Below are 26,787 nucleotides of genomic sequence, written 5' to 3' on the forward strand. Positions count from 1 at the left end.
CAGAGTTGAAAAAGCTGATCTCATCAAGCCTCTAAGGAATCAAAGCAAATACCAGATGTCAAACTATCTGTTACTAAGTGCTCTTATCAATACTTGAAGTATTTGAGGGGGAGAAAAGTGGGAAACTTCATTAAAAAGTTCTGGGGTCTCACAAAAGCAGATATAATGAAAAAGCTGCTATTAAATAAATGAAATCAGTATTTACAGTCACTTAATATCATAAAATATATAATAAATTGATGTGTGTGTATATAAAATGGGGGTGCCAAAAAATGTATACATATGGCTTGTATGCATCTTTTGTTATAGGTATATATTGAGTATTACAATTTTAATAGTTTTTTTCCTTTCTTAAAATTTGTATATTTTTTTGGCACCCTCTGTATATAATAAATCAATGTGTGTGTGTACACACACACACACACACACACACACACACACACACACACACACATATATAATGCATGTGTCTGTATGAGTGTGTGTATAGGCTCTATGAGAAGTAAATATTTCCAGATATAAATAAAGATCAAGGATATTTGTCACTTAAATATCTTAAGTGGTTTTTGTTAGTTGATAGCTAAAAAGGCTTTCAAATTTTTATTAACAACTACAAAGACTCTCCAAAACTTAAATGTTATAAAAACGAAATAAGAAAACACCTTTCTAGGATAAAAAGTACTAATACATTTTACCATAAATTACATATTGTTTATAATATATAATCATATAATTTTTATATGAATATGGACCATGTGATATTTTTATTACTTCATATGCATGCTGTACTCATACAATTTATTTCTGCATAACTGAAAATAAATCAACAAACACCTCATAATTAGTTCTCATTCATTTTAAGAATATGATATAAATTATATACGATGTTAAGTCTATCAATCTGAATAAGGGAGGAAAAAACAATGACTGAGCTGTAATTTTACATACTTGGTTGTTTAAAACTCTGTTACTAGTCAGTAATGGCTTAAATTATAGCACTGTCTGTATCATCTCCAAAGAGGTAGTGATAAAGGGATAAGGGGAGTTTAGAGGAGCTTACAGAAATATAAAGATGAAGAATGAGAATCTTAACAACTGGAACAAAAGCCTTTCTAGAGTTTATCCATCTGCTTAGTAAATACTGTCTTAAGGGTATTTCACAAAAACATAAATCCAGTAAATACGACAAAATAAAAAATACTAAGAGTCCTTGTGGTATGTTAGTGTCTTATGTGATCCCAGAGGGGTGACATCTTATTGGGGAAATAGTTAAGGATTCCCTTTAGAGGACAATGATAATGACAAATGTTAAATGACAAAATTGAGTACCTCCTTATTATGGCATATATAAAAAAGCCACGTAGCATGATAACATGCACAGAGCACTAATGAATTAATCAACCTTTCATAAATTATCCTTCAAGTTAATAATAGCATCCAGACTTTTTTTTCTAAGTAATTAAGGTCAAGTGCCCATGAACTTCTCTATCACAATTTTAGGTCAACTCATAAAACTAATTCTGTAGAATATAGTTAATTCTTGATTTCTGCCCATTATTATTCTTCAAAGACTGAGAATTCGAATGTTAAGTCTTACCTGACCAGGTTCTGTTGAAGTAACAGTTAAGTCTTGGATGGATCTACGTCTTGGCTGTCCGTTGCCTTTTAAAAAATAAAAAAAAGTAAAATACTGAAATCTATTCAGACAGACAATAAGGACATAACTGCTACAGTAGAAAGTTGGAATTTGTTGCTCCTTGGATTTATACAAAATGGCTGTGAGAAAAAGAGTTTATTATAAAAAAAGGGGGGGGGGAGAGAGAGAAAGATATAAGGAAAGGAAGAGAAACAGCTGCAGTGTTTTAACTCAAAAGTTGCTGGCCTGTAACAAAGTATGTCCTAATTCAATAACCACTCCTACTACACGAATAGCTGCTGAACTCTCTTCCACCATCTTCTGTCATGCACTTAAATAGATGAAGGCTTGGGGGATGGGGCTGATGACGGCATCTATTTCAAGGGCCTTACGTTAGAGCTTCTCCAGCAAGAGAGCTAGCAGGTTGTAAGACATGACTGACTTTAACCAACAGCAGGACCTTGTGTTCATTTCAGGGCCTATAAGGATGCTTAGGCTTAAAATTCTTAAACCTAGTTACACTTCTTAATTCCATTAGTCTTTGTCAGAATCAGGTAATTTATTGGTTGTGAACAACTCTTTAATTTCCTACTGGAGATGAATGACTTTCATTCTGCTCTCAAATACACAGCTTGCTTAAATGAGCTATTGTGTTAATCCTACTTTAGGAACTTGTAGCTAATAACAATTTAAAAATCTATGAAAAAATTCTGTAAATGTACATCTTCAGCAAAAGAGAATGAATTAAGCAAGTTTCACTCAGCACTTTTATTTGGGAATAAGGCTGTTTATACAGTATCTTCTAAGATGAGATCAGCTGTCTAAAAGGAAACACCAAAATATTGAGTAACAGCTGACACAATCCAATACTCAAAATTCTTTTGACTCTGAAAGCTATATTATGTAATTTCTCAACTAGTGGGCAGCCCTGAGAATGTGTACTCTAATAGTTGTGGCCTCCTTAGCAGACAGAATTCATTCTTAAAATCTGTATTTCCATAATCCTAAGTATCTTATTTTAAACCAGTCAGCAATATAATTTAGCATCTTAATCCATGTGGCCCCATTTTTATTTTGCAGATAACCTAAAAGGGCCTTATAATAGAACAACGTTTAATGTAATACATGTGTAGCGAATACAACTCAAGTACATAGCCACCCTCAAAAGTGTAAGACATCATCGTCACTCTTCTCCATTTTAAGCAATGTTTCAGAATTCTTTGTATAATCATAACTCAAATTTACTTCAAATTACATTTTTCCAAGTTCCAACTTTTGATTACAAACTAACACAACAAATAAACTGCACATTTATTGAATCAGGCACACTAAGATAGTTTCGTGAAAACTTTTAACTATATCCCTGTTTCCCAAGGACGAAAAGGATCCCCATCACCATGACTAACAAGCAATTTTAGGCACATTTCATTCAACACCATCATTCTAAAATTAGCTTAGATGAGACAGGCTTGTGAAAGTGTCTGGAATTCTCTTTTCAGACAAGCAACATTTGTGAATCTGGGGAACCACCCAGCACATGTGTCTAAAAATCATTACATCACCATTGCAGTAACAACAAAAACAAACTCAAATCTAGGTAAGGGTAGGAGAAAAGGGAAGCAAAAACTTTTAAGGAAGTAGGGTAAAGAAGAGCTGACAGTTAACAAATGCCATAAAATGAGAAATCTTTAAGCTAGAGCATGAGTCAAAGCAAGCAATATTAAGCAATACATTTTAATTAGCATAACCATGGCAGAAACCATCTGGCAAATAGTTCAGACAAAACAAAAAAGGATTGCAATCAACGAATACTTGTTGCTCCAATATTAAGTTTTAGGTCATAATTTAGAAATATGAATGTAAAAAATCAAACTCCTATTATTGCAAATGAAAATTACTGAATGTGTTCTTAGTAAATTTAGATTGATTCTGAATTTTTTTTGCAACTAAATAGTAATTTAGAAACTCGTCTATTTTACGTTTTTTCATGGTTCTTTGATATGTGCCTACCTACGTTACACATGGTAATATAAATGAAAAAAGAAGTAGAAAAGAGTGGCAATATGATGTCAAGATGCCTAATCAAGGAATCTGAAATCTGAAATGATGTCCTTCGTATTCTATTCTGTATTGAATTCTGGAACTTTCGTGGCTTATTACAGAGAACAAATAATGTTTTTTAAAACAACTTTTCTAAGAGCAACAAAAGGAATGCATTATGTCCCTATCCTACCCCTCACCCCAACCCACCCTTCCAAAAAAGAAAGGGTTGCTAGAATAGCAACTTATAGGTCAATTCAATTGTTTCTACAATAGCACAAAAGCAGAATCCATCTCTTTGGAAAGCTGCTCTTTTAAGTACAACTGATTTCCTGAGCTAGTATTTGAAAGGCATGGTATCCTCCAGAGACTGCTTGTTGAGGTCCCAGTCACTCCTAAAGTTTTCCTTATTGGCTAAGTAAGCTCACTTTTCCTTACCTTAACTACTCTGATTTTACTGTTTTCCAAATTTCCTGAAGAATTCTTGTCATGTAAAAATTAACACTATTTTCTTGGGGGCATTTCTTAACCAAAATGTTAAAAATTCAGAAATCCATTAAATTTTGAATATTAGAAATTGTGGGAAACTGTACTCTTCGTATGTAAAATACATAAGATTAAAAAAATTTGTTAGAACTCAACACCAAAAAAACAAACAATCCAATTAAAAATGGGCAGAAGACATTTGTGAATAGACATGGGTGAATAGACATTTCTCCAAAGAGGACATTCAGATGGCCGATAGACATATGAAAAGATGCTCAACATCACTAATCATCAGAGAAATGCAAATACTACAATGAGATACCACCTCTCTCCTGTCAGAATGGCTATCATCAATAAATCAACAAACAAGTGTCGGCAAGGATGTGGACAAAGGGAACCCTTGGGCACTGTTGGTGGGAGTGTAAACTGGTGCAGCCACTATGGAAAACAGTATGGATGCTCCTCAAAAAATTAAAAATAGAACTACCTTATGACCCAGCAATTCCACTTCTGAGTATTTATCCAAAGAAATCCAAAATACTAATTCAAAAAAATATATGCCACCCCTATGTTCATCGAAGCACTATTTACAATAGCCAAGACACGGAAATAACCAAAATGCCCATCAACAGGCGACTGGTACATATATAAAATTTTTGTGATACATAAAGGTACGCTCTTACTAAAAGCAGCAGTTTACCCCAAGAAGTATGTTAGATTCAGTATATTGCACTTGACTGCCAGGAGTGTTACTGAAACTACTTACCTATAACAGGTAAAATAAAAAATAGACCTGTATCTTCAAAAATGCTTACAATACTAATTAATACCAGTTTAGATATATCAAAAAGTAGCTGATAAAACCACAGAACTTGTGGGAAACTGACTTTGAGGGAAAAAATTCTAGAAAGTATTAAGAAATTTGGGGGAAAAATATCACCTTCCTTTATAATTAAAATGTCCATATAAGATATTTAAGATATTCCCAAAGCATGGGTTATATATTTTTTTATATTTAATTTAAAAATACAACCTAAGAACAAATTAATGTTAGGCTTTTATGGCCAATTATTTCAATTCTACTGCTTGCATTCTTTTATTATTAAAGAAAGTGAAGCTGATTAGATTAATGCTGGGATATTTATGGGGAGAAACCCCAACAAAAATATTTAATGAAATGTATTACTGAATATTATTTCCATTTAGACAGCAATGTTGCTCTGGCAATTAAATACAGAATCAAAGGTCCCTGACTCCATAAGGACCCATGTCATAAAAAAGGGTCTCCTGGCTGATGAGCTTCTCTTTAATGTAATCCTTAAGGAGAAGCAAAGCAGAATTACTCATCTTCTCTGACTCAAACAAAAGACGAAAAAATAGATGGATTTTCGGTCAGAAAATCTAGGCTGGGATCCTGGATTTGCTGCTCTGGGAAACCACGCAACATCATCAGATCTAAGTGCGTCATCTGTAAAATGGCCAGACATAATTTTATCTGGTAACCTTAGTTATAAGACTGTTTTGAAGGTCAGTTAAGATAATGTACTTTACACTACTTTCTAGGCCACACAGAGCCTCTTAGCTGTGGCACTGTTAACATTTTAGGCTGGCTAATTCTTGGCTGCAGGGGGCTATCTGGTACATTGTAGGATGTGTAGCAGTACCCTGCTTCTGCCAACTATGTGCCAGTAGCACCTGCCCGTTGTGACAACCAAAAATGTTTCCAGACATAGACAACTGTCCCCTGTGGGCAAATTCACCGTGGTTGAGAACCACTAGATGATTATTTTCTCCTCTTCTCTCTCCCTCATTATCTTGTATGTAGGCCTGGATTAGGATTATAGTACCATTTGCCTATATTTTCCTGATTCCCTCAAACATTTAAAACAATCACAGCTCAGCGGCCGTCCAATGGCCAGCGATCCACTGCCTCAGCTGGGAAGAGCGCAATGATCACAATACCAACATGGGCCAGTGAAGCGACGTCCTCCACAACTGGACTGAAGAACAGAAGGACAGCAACTTGTCTGTGCTCCTTCCCTGATTCCCCAACGCTGTTCCCCTCCCCCAATTCCCCAATAAAATCTTAAAACAAAATCACAGCTTAGCAGCATGTACGTTTAAACGTCACTTCTTTAGTCAGAATATTATTCTGTTAAACATAGTGCCTTTCAGCGTGAAGGTAAAATGATATCATGTACTTTGTTAATTTTTACAGCAGCCCATGATTCACTAAATAAAATGACTATGTGAGAAATAGGTTAACTAAATTCTCTGAACAGCAATAATGAACATGATGTAAAAATAAACTACTCTGATAACCAGAATAAAAATTACACTAATACAAAATGATTTTATATAGACAAAATGGCCCCTAAGAATTATATAATTTATATTTTATATATATTTATAATTTATACAGATTTTATATGTATCCTAGTTCCTAGCCACTGGACCTCCGTAACAGTTTGTTCATTTGTTTAACAGGCACATATTTATTAAACGCTATGTATGAGGCATTGAGCCAGATGCTGCTGATAAAATCAATAATAAATAACAAAGGTATTGTCTCTATTCTCAGTTTTCAGTTCATCAGAGGAAAAAACAACCACTAGGTATTCACTATAATACAACAGTACGCTAAAAGCACAATCACAGGCAAAGTACAGAGTGCTGCAGAATTCAATTGAATCACACCCATGAATGTGTGTGGGAAAATTTGTGTATTTTCTTATCAAAAATTTGGGGAAAGAGGTAAAGAAAAACCTAAAGCAAACAGATAAATGATAATTTTGATAACATATATTAACCAGTACTGCAGGTCACATATGCTATTTAAGTTTCTATCAAAAATGGTGATTTAGATTCATCTATAAAATCATTACCATAAGAAATAAAAGCAATTTACCAATTTGAGACACTGAAGTACCATGTGAGACGTAGGTATAAAACTAAGTAATTTGTGAGAAGATTTTCCTGGTAATACACAAGAGTCAGAATTGACCAGGATTCTTTGACAAGATACCATGCAAAACAGCGTATCTCATTTAGTTTTACTTTGTTTCTGTTTTCTAAATTAAGGTAAAATGGCATTTAGCAACTCTCTTTTCTCAATTCCATATTTTACTTGCTACCAACAGAAAGAGGCTGGAACAGAAAGCCTAGCGGGAGCCCTAAAGTAGTAACTAAGAAAGAAACGGAGCCAAGGACAACAAATATTTTTAAATACTTGTTTACTGGTATGCAAAAAGGGTCTGGGTGCAAAAAGGGTATGTGTTCGGTTCTGCTGGGTGCAAAAAGGGTCTGGGTTCAGTTCATTTGCTCACTCAAAACCTGAGAGGAAGTTGGCAAAATTCAGGGCTGGCATTCTCCCTTCTATGAAAAGGTTTACTCTGCCTTCTATTTTATCCTCATTTTTGGAGATCTTAGGTATCCTGTCAAGCCTGCGTCAATGGAGATAAATGTATACAGTTTTCAACCTGTCACCCTAGTAACTACATGCAAGGTATCTATTTTCATGTCCTATAAAAATTGGAGCAAGAAGCATTCTGTAAGTATCAGGGATCATTATTCCGGTTCCACAGTTATTAGACCAATTCAGGAGGTCTATGATACCTGATGTGACGATCTCAGGGACATCCAGAATGTTGCCAAATGAAGCAGTTTTACGGTGGCCCCGTTTAGGCTTGGAAGAGGCTGCAAAAACACATATATACAGTATACATGCAAACAACCACAAATAGTAACACAGAAAACGATTAACTACAAAAACAGAATAGTTTTCAAGTATTTATGTTAATAATACTTCATGCAGAATGGCATGCAGAACTATCTAACTTTTCATCCATGCTTAGAAAAGGCATGATTAAGGAGCAAACTACCAATACAAGATGTTTCACATATTGGTTTTAATTAGCGGGGGAAAAAAAAAAAAGGACAGAGACAAACAAAGCTGCAGGGTAATGAGGAAGCTAAATTCAAACATTTTCATAGAAACAATTTACTTAAGTGAAACCACGGATATGAGGTGGGGGCATGAGGCTAGGATGAAAGTGGGAAGGAAGAGAGGAATTAAAAGAAATAAGCTGCCATATTTGTTTTAATTACATAAACACAGGAATGTGTGTTCAAGTTAGGTGTTTCTTGAAGAATGCTACAAAGTAAAATTCAGTGATTAAATGATAATTATTGAATCTAAGTACGAAATGTGTATGCTTTTATAATTATAAGTATTTATATATACTTCTAGTAAACTGAATATTGTAGTTTCAAAGTTTAGGGTACATTCCTACTAAACAAAGTAAGACAATTCACTAAAAAAAATCTGAATTGTGTAAAACTCAATGCATGTTCAATAGCATCTGTTCTACCTTTAGGCAGAAGAGGACAGGGTAATTTAATGTGTGTGGTTAACTTCAACCTAGTGAAATATCACTGCTGTAAAGAATAACTATAAGCCAGTCAATTTTCTGATATGAGGTGGGGGGCCAGGATGAAAATGGGGCTGACACTAGCAGACATAAAGCTATGATTATAGTACTGTTTCTAGTTTAAAGGTAGCAATCACTATTTGCCAGGTCTACCTTGAATGATATCCCTTAAGTAAAAAAAAGTTCCCCAAAGTGTGAGGGTGTGTCCTTGTGTACACTGTTCATGTGACACTACACTGAGACTCCCATCCTACACTGAGACACTACACTGTGACACAGAGGCCAGGAAGGCTTGTCAGTGGCTGGTGACCTCCATTCAACTTGACTTTTTCTGAAGACCATCTGCGTGGCAGAGTCTGCTAGTGCCAATCTCTATTCTTCCCTTCTTTCTTAGCAACAGAGCCCTGAATTGACTTAGGACAGCTATATTCCCAGATAAAAGATCATCCAGGTCCTTCTGTTCCTTGAAGCCATGTGTAGCCATCTGACCATATTACAATGGTCAATAACATATATGTGGAAGTTGTTCTGGGGAACTTCTGGGAAAGCTCCTTGAAAGAGCTTGGGCCTGTGCCCTTTTAACCTTCCCCTAATTCTTCCTTCCTGCTGCCTGGATTATGGATGTGATGATTAGAATTATAATATCCATTTGGAGCACAAAGTTAGTTACCTTGAGGATGAAAGCCTCAAGGATGGAAGGATTGTGGCACAGAGCGATGGAGGGGCCCCGCTGCCTAATGATCATGGAGCCTACCCCCAGATTTGTTTATCCATGAAAAATAAGGCTTATGTGTTAAAGACACTGTTATTTTGGATATTTTGTTATATCTATCCGATTCTAATGGTAGCTGATAAAATCAGTAAGCATGATTAGTTGAAAATAAGTATAGGATGATGGTCCTCTGGACAACTTCTGAAAAGAGCTTCACACAAAATGAGAATATTCTATTTAGAAAAAACCAAATGAATGACAAAAAAGACCTAAAAAAAAAAAATCTGGTTAGCTAAGTTAAAAAATATATATCCAAATACACATGTATACACATATATAGTTAAAGACTACAGTTAAACACACAAAAATGTGTTTATCTCTGAGTGACACAACTATGGAAGATTGTCTTCTTTTGTTTGTTTACATTTCCACATTTTTCACAACAGAAATGCATTTACTTTTATAATCAGCTCCCCTCCACCCTTGGGGTAATTGGAAAGAAAACAAATTAAACCAGCATTACTAAAATGAAACCTGGTTAGAAAAGGGGATTAGAAGTTCACTCAGGTAATAAGATATACAATTGTTTCTGTGCTGACCAGTCCTTCCATTACTAATCATTTTAAGAACTGATAAAATGGAATTTAAATGTTAGCTTTTTCAATATTAAATAAAATTATCATGATCTTTAATTTTACAATTAGAAGAACTAACCATAACCAACTTAGCTATGTTTGCCACTGGCAGGAGGAGCAGATAGTAACGCCAAATCATATGTAGGTCTGGAGTACATTTTCCCCCCAATTTCAAAACAAAATATTTGGTACTATTTGAACTTAGCACAAAATTCTAGTAGGATCACTTAAAAACTGCCAAAACATTCTGGTTTGGGCAAAATTTCAATTTCTCACTTAGATTTTCAGCTCACATTTGAGCTAAAAGAATTATATTTGTTAAATCTGTAATTAGTAAGGTTTATTTTATGATCCAAATAATTTTACAAGTCATATCTTCGTTATTTGCAATTTGAAAGAAATGTATAAATTATTGCTAGAAGCTTAGAAAGTATATTGTAAGCCTGTTTCCAACTTTAAAAAATTTTAAGACAAAAAAATCTCAGATAGTCCCACTACAAAAACAATTGAAACTATCCTTTTCACTCCTCTTCAGACTCTTATTTCCTGTTTACCTGTGGTCGCAGCAATCCTGGCTTCTATTTCAGACATGTCGGCACTCATCCTCTTGCCCTCTGAGGTTGGGGGCAAGCTCTCCACGCTGCTCCCACGGGAAGCTCCCAAGCTTAAACGTCCAGATTCACTCTGTTAAAATCACAGGTCAATTTGAATTACTGAAGCTCTTTAGACTTAAAATCCTGGACAGTCTAGAAGGAGGAGGATACAAACTGGGATTCTTAGGGATTCTGTTCTGTTCTGAAAGAAAAGGGAAGTTTTCAAGGAGAGGAAGCTATAGGAGTAAGGGGGAGCAAGCTGCAATACTGGCCCTTAGAAAAGGGTGGTCACTAGAGTTTGGAGTTAAATGCCCCAATTATTAGTTTACCCAAATGCCTCAGACAGGATGAATAAAATCACTTAAAATATTTTGAAACGAATAATGGCAAATATATAATAAATCCGAACAACATGAAATGACAAATATAGGACAATTCCTTTAACTGGGTAGTACAACCAAGAAATAGCCGTTTTACATTTTTAACCATCAACCAACCACTAAAGTTAGGGATCACCAAAGGGCAGGAGTTGCACAGTTGGCAAAGGCAGCAATCATTAGAAGGAAAAACAATTTGATAGGTAATAAATGGTAGAAGAATCTCATTATATGTCTCTACTCTTAAGCTTATCTGTTTCAGAGAAAAGATTCAAGATTTGTATAATGGAAGATGGCAAATAATTAATTTCAGTTGGTATAACGTTAAGACTACTGGTGAGGTTACCACATGATTTTATTTTTAGTAACAAAACAAACCTGTTGTTTTGCCTGAGTTTTCAACAATTTTGATTCTAAGCGTTTAATAGTATCGTTTGTGGAAGGAACTTGCTCCATATTAGTGTCACTTTTATTACTTGTATTTGTAGAAGTGATGTCCATGAATGAGCCTAGGAAAGCAGAAACATTTATGATTATAGGCTGAGAATAATACAAATGCTTTACTCAAATATGTAACTTAAATTATTTTCTAAATTAGCAAAGACAGAAATAAGCCTTTTCAAGTTAATAAAGATACCCTCTCCCAAAATACCATTTTACATTAAATTTAAGAATAGCACAAAAAAGGAACCAAAATGCATAAACAGTCTTCTAATAGTCAAAGATGACTTCAAGGCTCTTAGCCTGAACTAGTAGAATGAAGTGGCTATTAATCAAGATGGGGAAGACCATGGGCGGAGTGAGTTTGAAGAGAGTTATCAGGAGCTCAGTTTAGAAAATGGTAAGTTTGAGTTCCTATTAGATATCAAGTAAATAGCTGAATATAAGTGTGGAGTTCAGGTGTGGGATGGGGCAAAATAGATGGTATATGAAGCCATGATATTAGAGGAGATTACCAAGGAAATCAGCGTAGACAGATAAGCAAAGAGGCCAAAAGACTGAGCCCTGGGCACTGTAACATGTATAGCTGGGAAAATTAGAACTAACCAGCACAGGAAACCATCAGAACAGTGGCCAGAGATATAAGATGATACAGGCTAGTACAGTATCCTGGGGACCAACTGAAGAAAGTGCAGTAATGAAGTGTGTCAAATGCTACTGACAGTCAAAAAAGATGAGAGCTGAAAATTATTTACTTAGATTTAATAATGTGGAGATAACTGGTGACTTTGACAAGTGCAATTCTGGAGTAGTGGTATATAACAAAAGCCTGAATAGAGTGGGCACAAGAGAGAACGGGAAGAAAGAAGCTAGAGAATGCAAATACAGACTATATATGCTCTGGGAATGATCCCAGTGGAAAGGCCAAAACAGATGATGCAAGAGAGAGAGGGAAGAACTGCTGGGAAGAGCAGATGGGAAGTAATGCACAAGCAGGCAGGCTTGCCTTTGGCTAGAAGCGTGGACAGTTCAGCCACAGTAACAGAAGAGGATGTAGAGTAGGTGAGCACAGATACAGGTAGATGGGCAGATGTAGTGAAAGAGCTTGTGGAAGCTATCTTCTGAGTACACCAGTTTGTTTTCTTCAGATAAATAGTAAGCAAGGTCAGATGAGAGTGAGGAGTGGGGAGGAGGTGTCTGAAGTTTGAGGAGAGAGGTTAATGTACAGAATTAAGTCATCTGGAACTAAAATATCGTACAACTGTCCAGAAGCACTAAATAGGCATTTGGATGTGTCATCTCCAGCCACATTCAGCTGCACTGATATAGACAAGGAAAGTGTCAGATTCAAGCAGCCTTGTGGTTTTAGAGGAGCAAGCTTGAGACAAGGGCTAGAAGGCTGAGAATTATTCCCAATAACTGCCTGGAATTAAGTGGGAGGAAGAGGAAGAACCCAAGAGGACTGAGGGTCAGTGAAAAGGTAAAGGATCAAATGACTGAAGGTTACAGTATAAAAACGGAAAGCAAGTTTTAAGGTAGTAAGTAACAGAAGCAAAAAATGGAATTTTAGAGTTCACTTTAAAATTCAGAGCAACTCAAAAGGATTTTCAGTAAAACTGGAATTTGGGAATAACCAGCCAAACATTAAATCGGCTTAAAATAAATATTATTTTTTTTGAGGTGGGGGATACCCAGTAACAATATTTGTCAATAAAAATAAAATTTTAAGTATAAGACAAATATGTATATACATACACATATATCTTTTAGTTTTAATTAAATTAATAATAAATGCTTTAATGCCATAATGTATTGCCAAATATATATTGAGAAGTACAATTTTTCTAAGAGTACTATTTCTACTCTCTTTTGATGACCATAAACTACAGATCCCTCCACTTCATGTTTAGAAATCAGAGGAACGCTGACCTAAAACACAGCTTTTTAAATAAAAGTCTCTGTAGACTCTTCTACGAAGAACAAAATGTTCATGATGGAGACATACGTTGCTACACATACATACATACACACACACACGCTAATTTCTAATACTATTTGATCTATCAGTATTTATATAAAAACTATTTTTCAAATAAAGAATGACATTCGCAGCACTACAATATTCAATCTTTTTATATATAACTATGCAAGAATTCCAAGACTTGGAAGCAGGTCTTCAGAAATGCTTTAATTTGGGTGCCTTCATAAAAAATGATGCACCTGGAAACTCAAACCAGTCAATCATATGAAATGAAGAAATTAAAATGTAAATGGGAACATCATTCATTGCCTCTTGATTATAATTTCATGGGAAAGACACAAAAAATTAGGTTATTACTCTTCCTATCTATCCATTTACCTGTACTGGTGGCAGAGTTGCTTTGTCCTTCATCGGAATACTGACAAGGGTATTGCAATGACTCATCTGCTCCTGGAAAGTACTATATATAAAAAAAAGTAAATCCAATTTAAAATTTCTTTAATACAAATCAAATCCTGTAAAAATTAACTTGAAGGGTACATCTGAATTATTTCATTTTCATGGGATATGAATGTAGCAAAGATGCTGCTTTATTTTCCCTAAGGCATACACTGAATCTGTAGATAACTAAGTTTTCGATTTTACAAAAATGACAATAATGTGCTACTTTTCTGAATTTCAATTGTGAACAATGCCGTGTATTACCTAAGTATCTATTTTATACATAGCCTAGATAGTCTTGAAGAAAACGGCAAATATTTCTCTAAAGAAACAGATAAAACACAATAGTATCATTCCTCATAATTATATGAAACATATTTATGTTCTCAAAGGAATGATGTAAACTTCCAAATGGTTGAAATGGTTGTTAGTCTGACAACTGAGACTGGTATGTCATAGGATACTTGTTAGAACTAATCTTTTAAATATAAAAGATAGATTATGGATATCCCTCTATGAACTGGAGATGTAATATTAGAAATATGTGCTGGACAAAAATGAGAATTTAGAGAAAAAAGGAAAGATTTTCTCTCAAATTAAACAAAGCACATATTAAGCACAATTACAATCTGAACAATGTATACATGCTAATGTTTTAAGATACCTGGCTACAGACACTAAGTTATCTTCTTATGAATATGTCTTTGGGATTCTATATATAGCTGGTATCCAAATATGATGGTAAGCTTTAATCAGATTAGTTCAAGCTGATTTGCCTGAATTATTTTCAACAGCATGAACAAACTAAATCTTTGGCCACTTAGGAAATCACTTAGAGATTTTCCTACTAAGTTGTTCTGAAATTCAGATACTTTCATAACTATGTTAACTTTTTAAAGTCAAGGTATCACTGGATAGGTTTTTAGTGCACCAAAAATGAGGAGCCTAAAATTATTCAAATAATTCTACAAATGTTTGATTTACAGACTAGGAAATTTTGATACTTAAAACGGTTGTTCTAAAGTTAAAAATTCTATGAGTCCTAGAAGAGAGTTTAACTTTTTAATGGCAAATGAAAAGTTGAAAATATGCAGTGAACAACCAAAAGGTAAAACTCACTTAAATAAATGTGTCTGGGAGTGTAACCTTTCTATTGCCCTACATAAATGACTGCTTGATGGAAGATCTGTACTAAAGAAAATTTAAAATTTAGTTTAGCAAGTATTAGAGTCATGAAATTTGTAAGTCCTGTAAAGGCTTTAAAGATCACCTAATTGAGCTTTTCTCACATTATACAGATGAGGCAAGAGGCCCAGAAACAAACACAGTTATCCACTAAGTTAAGCAGGAGGAGAAAAAGCAAGTCAAAAGCCTATTGTAGCCATTTTTCTATTATATAAAACTAGACTTTTTTTTTCAAAATAACATTTCCTCATCTGATTATGAGTAATAAACGCCTATTGTACTTGGAAAATAAAGAAAAGTATAAAGCAGAAAATAGCAATAATATCCCTTTTCTTTAAACTCAGTATACATCAAATTTCCCTAAATCCAAAGCCCCTCAAAAGAAGGATTATACCCGCATCAAGTGAGTCATTATTTTCACAATTTCCTCCATTGACGGGCGCTGAGAAGGATCTTTAGACCAACAGCGAGTCATCAGGCTCTCAATGGGCTTAGGTAAATTTTTGATCAGTGGTGGTCGTGTACCTATAATTAAAAATTAAGAGAAGGGGGGAGAAAGAACATATTTACCCCAAAAATGAAGTAAGCTCTTTACACGTATTTCTAAAGCAGTATTTATTTTATAGACTTGTAATTTAAGATTTTTTTTGAGTAATAAAGTATGTTTTTTTGCCTTTAGGTTAATATTACATTTTAATACAGGGGAAGCTATATCTTTTGAAAAGTTAAATTAAAACCTTTATATGCAGTTTGGTAATAGTAAGACTGGGAATGAATAATATTTCATGTGTTATAAACATTCTTTTAACAAATAATGGCTTAATGTGTGTTTTATTAAGAAAAATAACTGAGGTAATCTAACTTGAACTATATTTTCAGATTAATTACAAAATTTCAAATGTATTTGAAAAATATCTTCCATACCTAAAAAAATCACAATGGTGTTATACTCAATGACCTTCAAATAGCTCTTTTGTGAGAGGCAGACCTTTTGGCTGCTGTGAATCAATCATTTCTTAGCTGAAAACTGACAACTTTTGTGTAATTACCAAGTCTGTAATATTATTACTAAGGGCCCTAACTTAAAGAAGGCCTCAAATATAATGAAATCTTTGTAATTTTATCAATTACAAGTTAGTTCTTTTATGCCTTATTTTATTGATATTCAATTATTTACTGACAATTGACAAAGAAAAAAAAAAACAGTCTTGGTTGAGTGCTCTAGCATTCTCCACAATGACATTAAAGGAAGTAAAATAAAAGGTAGTACAGGAAACTGGTAAAAACACAGGATTACTCAGACAACAGCATGATTTGAGAGATCTATGAAAGACCTACATAGTTAGGCACATATTTGTTGGTATCACTTGTGGAATAGTGTATTAAAATGGCATTAATCAGAATGATTCTAATCAAGTGACAGAAATTAAATAAGAGAGTGATGTTAAAAGTTAGAAAAGCTAAGCAATTTCCCTTCATGAAGAGTTTATTTTCCCAAAGCAAATGTGAAGTAACCTGATTAATAAAGATGTATTCTAATATCATAGGTGGTTAGAAACATCCTAACTGGAGGTATAAAAGGAATAGGAGGGATGCAAAAACACTGAGTCTCTAAGTCAATATAACTTAAAAATATGGACATTGGAGTCAGATCTGCTTTGAATTTCAGCAATACCACTTAACTAATCTTGTGATCTTGGGCAAGTTATTTAATCTCTCGTGGTCTCAATTTCCTAATCGGTAAAACTGTAGAATGGGGCAACAATGGCACTCACCTCATAAGGATGAATGAAAAGATAAAGAGTTTGTAAAGCACTCTGCGTTTTGCCTTTCTGAATAGCTTAAGTACCAACTCTTATTATTCTCTGCTTTCTCTCCTCAGTGAGACCCTTGCTTCCTCAGGAGAAAAAGCTACAGCTCTCCAATTACCTTAACCACATGAGAGCATTTATTTATTGCATTTTTAAATTTTATTTTCTCCACAGAGTCCAGTCCCATGCTCTCTATCTCCTGGAGAGCGCCGAACCTAAGCCATGAGCTCTGGCTGTCTACTGATGGCCTTTCCTTAAACAACAGAGCCAGCGGACCCCCTTCAGGCTTGTGAGCAGGTCAGGACCACTCCCCAGCCTCGTCCTGCCTGATTTGGGGGCTGCGGAAAGGGTGGCAAACTGATAGCAGGAAAGTATTCTGGTAGCAAAGAGTTGTACATTTTAATGTTAGGGATAAATGGTCTTCTGGGGAGAAACAATTTTCCAAAGAAGAAATATGCAAAATACACAGAAGAAAAATGTATTTTCACAAACCGTTATGAACAGCCCACATGATACGGAAAGCTGGGCCACCAATCTCATCAAAGGGTTTTCGACGTGTTATCACTTCCCAAAGGATAATACCCCAGCTGAAGACATCACATTTTTCACTGTAATTGCTACCTAGAAAAGAAGGTGGTAAAATTTCAAGACTTTTTCCCACATGACATACAGAAACAACTGTTTTCACAAATTTTAATAATGAGCATTGTGTACAGAAACAAGAGGTGCCATGTGTAGAGCTGAGAAATTACTCCTGTAGTTTTTAAGTCTTTGCAACAAATACTTCTGTTTCATGAATTAAGTATTAATGATGAACTAGAAAACTTACTTTAGAAAGTTGGTCATTTTCTATCTTTTCATCAAGAAGCACAGGCCTTATCTTTTATTTATTTAGACTTATACTCTCTCTGGGGCAAAGAAAGAAACATTCGTATTGTTCATTCCTTACTGTAATGTTTTAATCTTAAAATTTCTTCCTCTAGTCTCTTGATGGAAAGTATTTCTCTACTATCAAAACAGAAGAAATTTCTAATTCAGTGTTAAGATTTTATCTGGTAAGATAAAATTCTTAATTTGCAAACTTAAAAATAAACTGTAAACAGTAAAGGTTATGGATAACAAATTTATATCAAACAGATTATGGAGCGATGTTTATAGGATTTATCAATTGGTGGTGAATCATCACAACATAAACAGCCCCCAAAAAAAAAACAAACCCCAAACAACCCTCTATAAGAAGGATCAATAATTATAATGACAGCTACACATGTACTTAGTATGTGTTACATATGCATTTAGCAGTGCACTGTAAGCATTAAATTACAATGACGTTACAATCTAATGTGGGCTACAGGTGCTGACATTGTTCAGAAATAGAAAAAATCTACATAGCCCAATAGTCTGAGCTTTGTTACTCTAAACAATTAACAGTAAGTTATTTCTGGGTTCTTTATTGTATAAACAAATCTTTCTGCTCTCCATGCTACAGGAATACTGTGTTATTTTAACTCACAGAAAGGTATATTAAACAAATAATTTTAAAACAAACCAATTATATGTATTTTTATATATGAACCTGCAAACAAGGAGGCATTATTTAATTTTGTATAATTTAACACTTGCTTGTCCACTGACTTTTAAATTGAATTTTATGGCAAAATGGTTCCATTCAAGTGACCAGTTGCATAGCAAATTTCTTTTTCTCTTGGCTAACTAAAAACAAACAAAAAAACTTCAAATTCATAAAAAATAAAAGAAATAAGCCTTAATCAGAATCTGATTACTGAACATGAATTTTATAGGCATTCATACATCCTAAAATAAAAAAGGTCACACAACTTCAGTTCAACTTTTCTCATTTCAAAGACAACTTGATGTTTTTATACAGAAACCCTGGTATGAAATTTATGGATCACTCTTTTAGAACTTGAGTGAGATGAGGAGATGTAAAAGAAAGTAAACATAAGCTTATCCTTTACTTGTTGTTCTTAGTACCATGTTTTCTCCCATTTACTTGCATTCTCTTTAAGACATGCTCATTTAAATTTCAGACTATCAATTTTCAATTGCTAGAAAACCAATAGAAAAGGATAGTTGATTCCCATTATTCCTACTTATTTATGTTCTATCAAGTTGCTGTAAACATTGAATTAGTGAACTCTGCATCAGTTGCTCCTAGGGAAAATACAGCGTTAGTTGCTTGCAAGTCCCTCCATCACATTTTTGTTAACTGATAAGTATATGAGTATAACTTGTGTGTTTCAGTTTAAAACACCTTATTTAATATATATTGTCTATTCATTAATATTGAACTCATGGCCAACAGCACTATAACTTATGCCTGAATGAAAATTAGCTAGCACATGTATTTTCTCTGTAAGACATATCAGTCTTATACTTAGGAACACTAGAAAGCGCTTTAGTATTACTCTTGGAAGCCATTTTAAACAGCAAAATCACCAACAAAGAGCATTAAGAAGCGAAAGAAATGTGCCACTAAACAGATGACAAAAACAACAGTGAGAGCTAAAACAAGGCATAGAATTTACTTTCTTTGACCTCCGCTGGAAACGTGTGTTGGGCAAACTCAAAATTTTTCCCCACTCTATGCGTGCCTGTGAGTAACCATGAGTACTGATTTTAGGTTCCACATAGGTAATTTTGCAAGTGAGGGTCAACTGTACATATGCTTGAACTTGTATACAAGGTGCTAGACAACTTAAATCTTGCTATGGGATTATTTAAGATTTAAGGTTATATTTAATATCTCCTTAGACTTTAGTATACACTTTATAATTATATATTATATAGAAATAAAACCATGGAAATAGAGCAAAGACATAAACACATATTAGATTTACATGAAGTAATAAGACAGATTATCAATCACATGCTTCTGTTATTTTACCTTCAAAAACTTCAGGTGCCATCCAAGCAGCACTCCCCTTGTTATTGGTCATGTGTGTCTGAATGTCACAGGCTGTACCAAAGTCACATATTTTTAAAACTGTCCCTCCTGCAACCAGCAGCAAGCTGTTTAAAAAAAAAATAAAATCAAAGGTTATATGGCTAATGCTCGATTCTACAATAAAAGAGACATTTGTAGAAATAGAAAGGGTTACGCAAAATGTCACCATTCAACCTCTGAGAAATGTTAACTGGTCACTGTAACAGCTTAATGATTCAGAGGAATATTAATTATTTCTTTCAATATTAATTAACTAAAATTAATTGACCTGAGGCTAGTTCTCTTAGGAATGCTGCCAGACACACATTTTTATGTCTTCATCTGTATGTCTATAATCTGTCCTAACTATAGTTCTCTCTGGGTCAAAATAAAACACAGAGTTTACAAAACTTCTGATAGGTCACATTATGGTGTCCTGAAATGGGAGTCAATGAATAGCAATACCTTCATAAATCACTTACCCCTATATTTCATCTATCTATCCCAGTGTTTTTCAAGCTATCAGCAGAAATCTAGTCATAAAAATCTAGATCATAGATCTGGAAACCTAGGTCACAAAAATCAATTCAGTAGACTATGACAACACCTTACAAAAGAAAATATCAAAGTGTATTACAACTAATAAGATTAAATGTTTCATCAAAGTTGTTTCAATTCTATACATATTAATATGTACACACATTATAGAATGAAGTATTTCATACTCTGGATCATGGTCTACAAGTTTTTGCAAACCTGATTTGTTCTTACCAACCTTATGGTGAACGGAGTATGAGAGTCTTTAGTTTAGGCTAATGTAGAAGACTGGTTAGCTGCTCACCGAGCCCTTTTCCTCCCTCCTAGGCACACAAGGTTATATTTCCCAGCCTTCGGTTGTGAGATGTGGCTATATGACCACTCTAGCCAATGGAATGTAGGTGGAAGCGAAGTGCTCCACTTCCAAGCCTGGCCCATACAAGTCTCCCACATGTACACTCCTTTTCCTTTCCACACATGCAACTGAATGCACAGGATTCTGAAGTACAAGACGGAAGAGCCTGGGATCCTGAACCATCACATGAAAAACTACCCACTAATCAGGGACACTCACTTTGGACTTCATATGAGTAGAAAAAAAAACCTTGTACTTTGTTAAGCCACGAAATTTCAGGGCTTTTCTAATACAACAGTGTCACTCTAACCAATAGAAGAAAATGGTACCAAAGCGGGTACTGCTATATCAAAAATGTAATGTATTTGGTATTGGCTTAGCAGTAGGCAGCAAGAAATCTGAAACTGGAGGCTGAAAAGATAGAGATCCATGCAATGATGTGTGTGGCAAAACATTTGGTAAAATTTGTCTCCAGTGATAAATTGTGGCTTTAAAGGATTGGAAAAGCTGATTGCTTCGATTCTCCCAAGAGCAGGAAATAAGAATGAGAAAGGGCCGTTAAGACTCAGCACTGCAGCAGAGAACAAATTAAAAGTACTTCCCACCTAAGCTGGAAGGCCTAAAGGTGCCTTCACTGAGAAAAGGCATTGAGGCCAGGAATCAAATAAACTGGGTCCAAGATTGTGTCTAAGAAAGAATTCTGGTAGTGGTCACAGACAGATGGAACATTCTAATTATACGCTGTTAGTACTTTTTCCTTTCCTACATGATCCTTAACCTATCATTTTTCTCATCTACCAGGGGTACCAAAAACTGTATACACATGACTTGTATTCATCTTTTGTTATTGGTATATATTACAATTTTAATACAGTTTTTTCCTTTCTTAAAATGTGTATACATTTTTTTGGTACCCTCTGTATTTGTCTGTGCTGCATTCTGGGTAGCTGCAGATGTATCTTACGGCTCACTAATTCTCTTGTCACCTATTTTGTATCTGTAATTCTAAAACTTTATTTCTACATGTTTTATTTCATTCCTTTGGTCATTCTTGATAGTTTTCATTCTTTGCACATTTTAATTTCTTTTATTTCTGTAAATAATTAAAGCATATATATCGCCATACGTGGTAATTCCAAATATTTGGAGTCTTAATATTTGAAGGCTTATTTCTGCCTTGTATTATTATTTCTGCTGACTTTCACTCATGGTAACTTGCATCCTATGGGTGTGGTAATTTTTACTGTGCTTCATATTTGATTAATCTTAATCTGGAATAATCCTAACGGCCTGGATTGACAGCAGATGACTTTAAAATGGCGTATCACTTACTCTTAGTGCCCTGAAACACTACCGATCCCAAAGCACTTTTAACCTGTCTTGCTGTTTTCTTGATTGTGTAAGTAAGGCAAATTCAAATTCACAATAGCATGAAGGCACACCCTCAATTAAAAAATAAAAGTTTACCTACTCATAAAACTGATTTTTTTCCTTGCTTACTTTTCTTTACGTTGTTCCCTCTAAGGATACTAAACTTATGCAGAGGTCTCAGTTCTGTTACCTCAAAGGCTACAGTAAAGCCCTTGGCTTCATGCGTGCTTCCCAAATTCAGGGTTCAGTTCTCTTCATCTTTTTCCCTGATGATTTCCCTTATTTTCTTGTAAGATTACCTAAGCATGTAACAGGATATTTGTTGAAATATACAGCATCTCTGGGTGTTTGCTGTAGGATGGTTTTTCAGTTTATCTGGTTTGCCATATTGCTGGAGTGGCAACATTCTTATCATGTGAGCTAAGAATTCAAGCCCCATTTCTATACAATGCATCTGAACACACTCGGGGTGTTAGAATTTAAATGCATACATATCACGGCTTAAACTTTATGTGCTTCTCAAACCAAGGTATGCAACCTCGCCAGTATATTAGTGTATGCTATAGGATAAATGGTAGGGAGCCTACAAAGCCCCAGGTTAAAGCTAGTAAATCTCCCTGGACCATCAATCACTTTTACTCAGTTGTAAGTACTTTTAACATTGCAACAGTGACTTTAAAACAAATTACATAATATGTGAAGTTGAACACAAAATTTGTAAGTGACTTTCCTTAAGAAGGCATTTTTTGGGCTTCTGCTCTCAGACCTACTGAGGTTGTATCATAACTTTGTTCTGGGAAGGCAGGAAAGTTTGAGCAGCACAAATTTAGAGCATTAAAAACTTTACAGAGTCTCATTATGTCAAATGATTCAGCAGCATTGTATTTCATAAAAACAGCTCTATAAATCAAGTCTTCCAACTCTAAGATTGCTTATAAGACCAAGAATAGTTTCTAATTTAAGTATTCACTTTATTTAAGAGGTAATTAGAAATATTTACCTATTAAAAATAAAGAGGTAAATATCTACACATATACATGAAAAGTTGTCCATGTAAGCAAAAAAAGCAACATTATATATACTATAACCTATACATGCTTAAAAAACAAAACCATGGCTACCTTTGAGGAGGTAATGGGAGGCAGGAAAGACTTACTTTATATTTTTCTACATTATTTGTTTTTAATCATGAACATTTATTATTTAAAAAACATGTAATTTAACTGAAGAAAATAAAGTAAAATAAACCAATACAGAAGGAGAAAAAAATTTATTTTAAATGTGCTTATTTTAAATGTGCTTATTTTGAAGGTACTTTTAATTTGAAGGTACTTTTTAAAATGTTCAATCCCAAAACCATTATGTTTAGAATGTGTGTATGGGGAGAACTATAACTCTATTATAGTTAAAATGACCTAATAGAAAGATGGTTTCCAGAAAATTTATTGAAATGAAGATTCTGACTTTCCCAGGTGTAATACAGCCCAAGTACAATAATAACCAAGTAGCATACTCTTACTTAGGCTTTTCTTTAGATGACAAAAAAGAAAGATAGGTAATATAATTTACATCATCACACTATAGTAATATTCAACAGTAGTATGTGGCAATTCAGTATTACAAATTTTATAAATTCTTTGTATATAATTTTGTGCTAAAATTCTAACTGGAGAGATTATTTAGAAAATTAGTTTTCTTTTAGTCCAACATGATTAAGATAAGCCAGATAAACTATTATTCACATCTCCATAATGCCACAAATATTTCTATAATAATTTCAATGGAAACACTGCTAAATGCAAACTGCTAAACGCAATTTACCTTTATTTGTACTTCAACTAAAACTTTTTCCTATTTCACTAGTCTTGTGAAGCTCTTACTACTCTTTACCAAAGGTGAGAATTCTGTAACTGGTTTCCGTGTTTCATCCTCGTACATTCAGGATATCACAATAATTCTTCTGAATGACTTTTGTATTTTTTACTGTTATAATTAGCACTCCTTTATTCATAACACTTTAATAGTTCACCAGTCCTGAACATGACATTTAAGGTTCACTGAAATAAGAACCTAAATTATCTTTGTAGGCTTACTTTCACAAAGTTAGGAACAAAAACAAATTTTTATTTCTGAAGTACATGCAAATAAACTGGCAAAAGATAAATAAAATAGGGACATGAGTGCAAGTTGATACTGTATAAAACACCTAACCAAATCATCAGATGCCTTCTTTATATGCCATTTTGAGGAACTCTTCCTGACCACAGAACCTGTAGGTTTTCCAGTGACAAGATACAGCATGTGCGCTTTATCTGAAAGCATAATCATTTCAAAGAATTTTCATTTTCCCAGTAGATTCTGAAAAATCAATTCTATTTCTGAAGCCCACTTTGTATACTGGAGGTCCCAAAGACAATCTGCAATACTATAGGATAAGTGTAACCATAAGGATGCCCAAAAGGGACAAATGACCTAGAACAGTCCTCTTATAAATATGTTAATGGTATTGGGCCGGCTGAGTGGCACGTTGGTTAAGAGTTGGCTTGGGACACCAGCTCTGAGCAGCAGGGCCCCGATCTGGATCCCACATGAGGGCCAGTGACGCTGCGCCCTCTACAGCTAAGATGGTGAACAACAACAGCTCGACCTGGAGCTGGGATGCCATGAGTCGCCGGCAACCGCGTAGGCTGCAGTGGGGCTGGCCGGCAGCTGGCATGCATTTTCGTGAGCTGCCGTGAGCCGCAGTGAGCAGTTGTCCAATGGCCCACGAGTGACTGCCTCACCTGGGAAGAGCACAGTGATAATACCAACATGGGCCAGTGAAGCAACGTCCTCCACAACTAGACTGAAGAACAAAAAGAACAGCAACTTGTCTGTTCCCCTTCCCCAATTCCCCAATGCTGTTCCCCTCCCCCAATTCCCCAATAAAATCTTAAAAAAAAATGTTAAATGGTATTTATTAGCAAAAGGAGAGTCCCTATTTACAAATGATATTAGTAGGTCATATGTGTTTTGTCTAAATAGATTAAACAAAATTTAAATCCTAAAATTTATGGGATATGGTTGGATGGAGAATGAAGGTAGTTGTTTAAGCTGTGTAATTATGCAATATAAAAGATGTCAAAAAACTTAAATGACCTGAAATACGTAATTATTTTCATGTATGTTGCTTAATTTAGTCAGTTACTCCAAAGCCAAAATGTGCTCTAATACAGAAGAAAAGAGATACTTTAAGGAGTTATAACTGATGGTTTTGGATTCCTCCAGAAAAAGGATGCTTTGTCTGTGCCTGATGTTTGCCTGTACCTTTTAAATCATTAGTCCATTTGTTGCTGGGTAAGAGCTATGATTTTCATGAGTTTGCTTTGATAATTCAACTGTGTTAATATAGGAAGAAAGGAGGACTCAATTTCCATAACCAGGAAAAAAAAGGCTACATGATTTCTTCTTCACTAGCCAAAATAGGTAGCTAAGACAAGAGCCTCAGGAGTCATGTTTAAAATATAAGTGTCATGAATCTGGAGTTTAAACATTATCTGACCAGGGACCTGGGGAAGGAGAAATCAGTTTAAGACTGGGAGTAGAAATAAGTTACACTAGTGAGAACAGTGATTCCAAGAGTTGGAACCTATGTAGAGTACATCAGATTAGACAAGAGAGTGACAAGTTATTCCCAGAAGGGACATGCTAATACTTTAAAGCAGTAGCAAGAGAATGGAGTACCTGAGGCTGATTTCCTTAGAGAAACCTCTTATCTGAGGAATAATATGGTGGCCAGGAATGAGGGGAGGGGAGAACATGTGGAGACTATTTTTACTCTGTCACAGTTGAATAAAGAAGAAAAAAATCAGAGAGAAAAGGGGACAATAAATACCACATGTATGTTTTCTTTGAGCTCCTATACAAACTAAAAAACGCCCAATTTTTTGCCTTTTAAAGTACTTATTTAGGGAATTTTGATGTTCTTTCAAAGGCCCAGGATTCTCAATATGAAGAAATCCAAAATGGTTTCAAATTCTACCCAGGTGCCAGAAATGTCCTTTTGCCCTTTCCTCTGCAAGGGTAAATAATAATCACTCTAAATTTCTGTAGAATGTCTACTATGTGCTAGCTGTTAGGGATACAGCAGGGAACAAGATGGCCTTGTCTCTGCTCTCATGGAACGAACTGTCCAGAGGCAACAATATATACTGCAGGCACAAAATGAGATATGCTAAAAGATACTAGATATAGGAACTCTAAGGTGAGGAGTTAGTGAAAATAAAAATTCAACTAATGCAAAAACCCTATTAAAGAAAACATTCTAAAATGCAAGCTTAGATAAATGACTAAATGATGGTGAGTAAAAATAAACACTCTTGAGCCAGCCAAAGGGGAAGAGAAAAGAGAAAAACTCATGTGTAACTATCAGCTTGAATTAAGGAGTGGGTCAGGTGGGAGAGGGGAGAGAGTGAGAAAGTGAAAGTGAGAGTGAGAGTGTGAGATCGAGAGTGAGAGTGAGAGTGAGAGTGGGCACATTATTAGAACTTACTTTGGTGGTTTCAGGTCCCTGTGAATTAGAGCTTTGGGTTGCATGCTGTGAAGATAAGCCACTCCTTGGGAACACTGTAAACACCAACTCATGGCGTGGGCAGCAGTATAATATGGCAGTGGTTCAGCACCATGCAGCACTGCAAAAGAAAGGCACAAACTAAAAAGAACTTTATTGCATACAACAAAAGACACAAGATAAATGCAGGCACTATCAGAACACACAGTTGGGTATATTTTACACATGTTTCCATTAGTCTTGCTTTTATTTTTTTCTAA

At 34.8% G+C, this 26,787-nt stretch overlaps 1 protein-coding gene across 2 annotated transcripts in view; it reads right to left on the reverse strand.

The window, feature by feature from the left end:
• Positions 1–26,787, reverse strand: part of MAP3K7 (mitogen-activated protein kinase kinase kinase 7) — a 67,173-nt gene that overhangs the window by 21,382 nt on the left and 19,004 nt on the right. The window contains exons 5-13 of one of the 2 annotated variants that reach the window (XM_019655026.1): positions 26,510–26,648; positions 19,677–19,801; positions 17,261–17,389; positions 15,352–15,482; positions 13,710–13,791; positions 11,288–11,418; positions 10,494–10,623; positions 7,778–7,858; positions 1,598–1,662 (exon numbers count right to left, since the gene is read on the reverse strand). In XM_019655026.1, the coding sequence (XP_019510571.1) occupies positions 1,598–1,662; positions 7,778–7,858; positions 10,494–10,623; positions 11,288–11,418; positions 13,710–13,791; positions 15,352–15,482; positions 17,261–17,389; positions 19,677–19,801; positions 26,510–26,648 (1,013 nt within the window). The remainder of the gene's footprint in view (positions 1–1,597; positions 1,663–7,777; positions 7,859–10,493; positions 10,624–11,287; positions 11,419–13,709; positions 13,792–15,351; positions 15,483–17,260; positions 17,390–19,676; positions 19,802–26,509; positions 26,649–26,787) is intronic. The other variant, XM_019655027.1, reaches the window with a different exon arrangement.

Source organism: Hipposideros armiger, unplaced genomic scaffold (assembly GCF_001890085.2).
Source record: "Hipposideros armiger isolate ML-2016 unplaced genomic scaffold, ASM189008v1 scaffold_234, whole genome shotgun sequence".
NCBI classification, from domain to species: Eukaryota; Metazoa; Chordata; class Mammalia; order Chiroptera; family Hipposideridae; genus Hipposideros; species Hipposideros armiger.